The 5,904-nt window shown below is 28.1% G+C and overlaps 1 protein-coding gene across 1 annotated transcript; it reads left to right on the top strand.

The window, feature by feature from the left end:
* The first annotated feature begins 3,880 nt into the window (after positions 1-3,880).
* Positions 3,881-5,904, top strand: LOC108333147 (probable calcium-binding protein CML48). The gene is made up of 5 exons (XM_017568494.2): positions 3,881-4,377; positions 4,480-4,526; positions 4,854-5,029; positions 5,348-5,366; positions 5,451-5,904. The coding sequence occupies exons 1-5, from the start codon at positions 4,023-4,025 to the stop codon at positions 5,559-5,561; spliced, it is 708 nt and encodes a 235-aa protein (XP_017423983.1). The 5' UTR covers positions 3,881-4,022; the 3' UTR covers positions 5,562-5,904.

Genomic DNA, 5,904 nt, shown 5'->3' with positions numbered 1-5,904 from the left:
CTCTAGTTGGCAAAAGGCGTTTTAACGGACTAATCTTGTCTGGTAACTTTGAGTGGGTCAACTGTTCCATCATACATGTGCAGAAACCTTTATAACTCGACATTTCATATTATATCTGGATGGTCAAGTCTAAGTCTATGGTATGATTAGAATGAATGTTTTCTTATGTGTGAAGTGTAATATATGATGAAACTTTATATTACTATGTTGAACTATTTTAGCATTAGTTTACCCTTGCTTTTGTCTTTGTCTGTCTATCTGTGTTTTTTCTTTTGCAATAACCACCTTAATAGTGTAAGCTTAGGGAGACATCTTTCGAGTTGTTTCAGCGCGAGGTTGAGGTGAAGCAGCAACATAAATAGATTTTTGTTTTCTAGATGTAGAATCTTCTTCTTCTGAAATCTATAGTTTCCCTTGGTAATTATCATCTTTGTAACTTTTATTTCAATGGTTTTATGTTATTAAAATTGGATATTATAAATTTAAGACTAAAATATACTAATAATATTAATTAAATAAATGAAAATTTTATATGTAATTCAGTTAAATAATATATTTATTATTTAGTATGAATGAAATATTTAAATGTATATATATATTATTTTCTTTTTCATCCAATAAATTTCTTTTAAAATTTTGTTTTTATTAAAAGACAGTAATTATTTTAAAGCTTTTAATTTTTTTATATATTAGTTTGAATATTATAATATTAAATCGCTTTAAAATAATTTTTCTAATAATTATAAACATAAAAAATTGTGTATAACGTAAAAAAGAATAATCGTTACTTTTTTTTAATTCTTATATAATTTTAAATTAATATCAAATAATTGGCTTAAATATGTACGTTAGTTTTAAAATAATGATTACTTTTTTATTTATGAAATATTACTTAAATAAAAATATTACATAACAATTTTATTTTATAATTACATATTTTCATTTATAAGAAAGATTGGTCAGTGACAAATATATTAATATACCATCAATAAATTTATTTTTATATTGTGTATTTGGAAAGAAAAAACTGATTAGTTTTTTTTTATATATTTTATGTTATTTTGATATATTATATTACTAAATCTAAAAATTAAAAGTAATGATAAGTTTTCCATTTATTTGACAGTACAAAGTAAATAATCATAAAAAGATTTTTGTATTTTTTTAAGAAATAAGAAAATAAAACGTAATAAATGATAGTGTTAAATAAATGTAAAAATTTTATATGTGTTAAAGTATCGCTATTAAAAAATTAAAAATAGAAAACCTTATCAATATTTTATTAAAATAAAAGAAAATACATTTAAAAAGTAAATAAATCACACTTGGAAAGAAACGAAAAAAAGTTGAAATAATTTATTTTGGTTATAATCGAATTTAGTTTTGGCCAGAATAAATGTTGTCAATTAGGCACATTAAGTAAAATAGGGTTTGGGTGAACATAGTTTGTGCTGACTTATGATTGATCGAAAAGAAAATGATAATAAAAAAAATGATAATAATAAAAATAATTTAATTTTGTTGTAAAAGTGAAATTGGATTAAATCTTACACTTTAAATACTAAAATCCGTAACTCCATTAGAATTTGTTTGGATGAATATTTTTAAGTAACTTTAAGAAAAAATAAAATATATTTTATAAGTTAAAATTAATTCATATATAAATTTAAAAATTAGAAAAAATATAGACTTAATTTCAGTTCAAAGAAAAATCCAATTTTATTTTATGTTTTTCTCTTAAAAGTATGTCTAGATAAACTCTTGTCAAATTTTAGTATATATTTGGAATGAATTAGGTCAAATACAGTTTTTTTTTTATCTACAGTAAAAGTTGAAATTATTTTAAATAGTTTCATCTCATGAGAATTTAAAAATCAGACAAAACACGCACTTAGTTAGATGAATTATTTTCAATATGACCTAATTTGGAATCTTGGATAAACCATTTACACCATATTTGAGAAGACGATGCTGCTTTTTTTCTGAACGTTGTGCTTTCGGCCTTTGCCATTAGGTTAAGAAGGGCGCTTCTTCAGTTTTTCTTCCTGCACCCCAAAAAATGGTAATCCCACACTCTTTAATTAAAAATATAATAAAAATCCATAAACCTCTTTACTTTTAATATTTTTTAGATTAAACGTTCCAAAAGATATTTTTGGATCCCAAAAATACCTTTCAAAATATTTAATCTGGACTATAAGTAAAAAAATTTCAAAAATAAGTGTTTCAAAAGATATTTTCTGATTTGGAAATGTCTTCTAAAATATTTTTTTTCTCTGAACATTTATTACAAAATGTAAAAAGAATTCCAAAATAGATGTTCCAAAATTTATTTTTAGGTCTGGAAATAACTTTCGTAACACTATTCCGATTTTTTTTTTCATATTCTAGAATGTATTTTTGAATCTGAAATGTATTTTTTATCTAGAAATATTTTCAGGAAAAATCATTCTGTAATACAAAAAAGTTCCGAAACGGGATGTTTCGGAAATGCCTTCTAGAACATTAATTTCAATATAAAACATAGATATTTTCTGGAATAATGAATTCGAAATGCTTGTACCACCATTTTTACATTCCTATTATTACAAAATTTTTAATAGTTTCAAACAATTGTGATTTGGAGATGGGGAGGTATGACGCTCATGGAAGAAAAAGGAGAACAATATTTAGGGCTTTTAATATTATTTTGTTAAGGGATAGAATGGATTTTAAAATATTACAGAGGTGCAGGAAGAAAAAAGTGTGGTGCAGAAAGTAGCATCCAGTTATGAAAAATGTCAATCAAACCCATAAAACAATTAAGCCCACCTTAGACCCAATTGGAGTCACCTAGTTGTTAATTTTCCTAATTGTAAAGTTATATAAATATAATATATATTAAATCTACTTTGTTTTCTAAAAATTTAAACTTATGCTTAAGTTTAAATTTTTATCATATATTTTACATTACCATTTTAGTACTCCTTTTCGCTTTTCATTTTTCCCTAACACATTATCTCCTCTCTTTTTTCTTGTCTCTCATCAAATTACTTGAAAAAAACAATATGAAAGAAAAAAATCTCTCTATTTGGAAAGTCACACATAAGTAACTTAAATACAAATGCACAATGTCTAGAAAAAGTTTTAGTTCTAATTGGGTTTTACAAAATCAATTTGTAAATTAAAATATGTATATGATTGTATATTATAATTTCATAATTGTTTTAAAAATATTATTACTTTTACTCCTAATCAAATTTTACATACATTTTATGTTTATTATTTTATCTTTTAAATTTGTTATAAATACAAAAATATTTTTTTAATAACCAAAATAATTGTAAAATTTGTTGAAAACTAATGCAAGTCATACAAGAAAAATTGTCCTTACTTTAATTGATGTGAAAGAAGTATTAAAGTTATACAAGAGTATATTAAAAAAATATTATCTTTGTCCCTTAATTACAGTTTAAAGTTTTGGAGTCCGATTAAATACTAATAAACATGCTACAGATTAAATCAACTTTCCTAACATCTGACCTTCTACAGTAAACAAACACCTCTACGACAACACAACATTAATGTAATTTATTTAAAATAGTTAATATTTATTAAAAAACGGAAACACTAGTTTACAAAATTTTCCAAAAATTAACTACAATAAATTTAAAACAGAAAAAGAGCGTTAAAGAACTTAATTTATTTTTGTATTTTAATAAAAAATCTGTTATCATTAATCAAATTTGTTATAAGTACGTTGGTTAAGGATAATTATTGGTGACACGAACACGGTATGGACTACCGATATTGACCACGTCTTTTCAAACAACGCTGTCGTGGCGTGTCTGGATTTCTCTCGTTACGTCAAATCCTATAACTACATTACTTTCAAATCACCATGTGTTCCTCAAGATTCAATTTTCCAAATTACAAACTACCGTTATCTGAATCATCTCTCTCTCTCTCTCTCTCTCTCTCTCTCTCTTTCTGTCTGCGTGATTCTGTAACTTAATCCAAACTAAGGTTCATTCTAAGTAGTCATGTCTTCTTCCTACGGTGGATACCGACCTCAATCTCAGTACGCTCCATCTGCTCCTCAACAACCTCCATATTCAAGTTACTATCAGACTTCTACTTCCAATGTTCCTCCGCCTTCAAATTCTTCCTCCAATTACAGCTATTCCAACGTTTCTTCATCTGGGTATCCAAGTTTTCCACCAGGGACACCCCAGGATGTGATAACCAGCTTTCAGATGGTGGACAGGGATCGGAGTGGCTTCATCGATGAGCGCGAACTGCAACAAGCTCTCTCTTCTGGATTTCACCGTTTTAATCTCAGGACCATTCGTCTCCTTATGTTCCTCTTTAAGAATCCACACCAACCCCTCGCAGTTGGTAGCTAACTTCTCTTCCATTCTATTTTTTTTTTACTGTTTTCCGTTCTTGGGATTTTCGTTGTGTTGATATCAATTGGCTATCGCTTGTGCCTTTTCGCAGGACCAAAGGAATTTGCAGCACTCTGGAGTTGCCTTGGTCAATGGCGAGTGAGTCTCTTTTTCATTTCTTCTCATACTCTTTTCTTTCTCAAGATAAGCACGGTTCATGTTATGCTAGGTTATGAATCGCCTTAAGTTTGAAATTTGTGTTTAAGTCATGAGCTAATTGAGTGGTTTTAACTAGATAATACTGTTTTATGCTTTTACCTGATGGGTCGATTTATGCTGACTAGTACTCCATCAAATCATGAGCTTTATACTGAATAGTTTTGATGGTGTCTTCGCTTTTACTACCAAAAATTTTGAACAAATTGTGTTTTATAATTGATCTTCATCCATGTAATTGTCTTTGAATGTGCTACTTCGATTTTGCAGGGCATATTCGAGAGATATGATAAAGACAGGAGTGGGAAAATTGATCCATTAGAACTAAGAGATGCTCTGTATGGTATTGGTTATGCTGTGCCTGGCTCAGTTCTACAACTTCTGCTTTCCAAGTATGGTGATGGAAGTGGAAGAAGGGTTGAGCTTTGTTTTGACAATTTTGTCGAGTAAGTTAACTTTATCTGGGTCATTGAAGACACTAAATTTTATCGTTTTGGTCACTGAAAGACTTTTGGATCGTTAATTTGGTCCACGAAATGGTATTACATCAATCTTGTCCTCGAATGGTGTTTTTATATTCTTGCACCAAAGAATTGTCATGCAATGATAAAACGATGATTTGAGGACAATATTGCTGTCGCTATTGTTTGGAGCACCAAATTGATCTCCTGAAATCTTTCAAATGAGGGCTAGATTAGCTTTTGTTGTATTTGAAAATGACAATGCCATTATATATCTAATGTTCTGTTTTTTGTTGTATGCAGGTGTGGGATGATTATTAAGGTAAAACTCAACGAGATTTTGACTCTATAGACCAACTTTCACATGTTCCATTGTTAAAGTGTTGATTACTTGTTTCACTTTCAGGGTCTCACTGATAAATTCAAGGAGAAGGACACACGTTATACTGGTTCAGCTACACTTTCATACGATGCCTTCATGACCATGGTTCTTCCTTTCCTTGTATCTTATGATTGATGAGCAGTGATGATGCTCATCTCGTAGAGAATTCCAAGTTCTTTGGTGCTACATTCAATTGATTGTTTTATATTGTGAAGAAACTTTTAATTCGTTATATTCTTTTGTCTTCCGACAATGCTAGAGAAACACACTTTCGTGAACAGCATTGCATATATACCTCATTCATTTACATTTAGAGAGAGAATAATGTATTTAAACTTTTTTTTTCTATTGCTTTTGATTGTAAACATTATGTAAGAGTTGTACATGACTATGGGATGATCTGTGCTATGTACCCGTACTTTGTTTCAGTATTTATCAATAAGAATGATGAAAGAATAATACTATGACATTTTATGAA

The sequence above is a fragment of the Vigna angularis genome, chromosome 11 (assembly GCF_016808095.1).
Source record: "Vigna angularis cultivar LongXiaoDou No.4 chromosome 11, ASM1680809v1, whole genome shotgun sequence".
Classification (NCBI taxonomy): Eukaryota; Viridiplantae; Streptophyta; class Magnoliopsida; order Fabales; family Fabaceae; genus Vigna; species Vigna angularis.
Note: the sequence above shows the minus strand (reverse complement) of the source record. Positions and strands in the feature narration are given on the sequence as shown.

What these genes read in the sequence shown, in the direction of transcription:
- LOC108333147 (XM_017568494.2), top strand. Translation starts at nt 4,023, where the DNA reads ATGTCTTCTTCCTACGGTGGATACCGACCTCAATCTCAGTACGCTCCA. An exon ending in ACACCAACCCCTCGCAGTTG is followed by an intron (nt 4,378 to 4,479) that starts GTAGCTAACTTC and finishes GCCTTTTCGCAG; the next exon opens with GACCAAAGGAATTTGCAGCA. An exon ending in GTTGCCTTGGTCAATGGCGA is followed by an intron (nt 4,527 to 4,853) that starts GTGAGTCTCTTT and finishes TCGATTTTGCAG; the next exon opens with GGCATATTCGAGAGATATGA.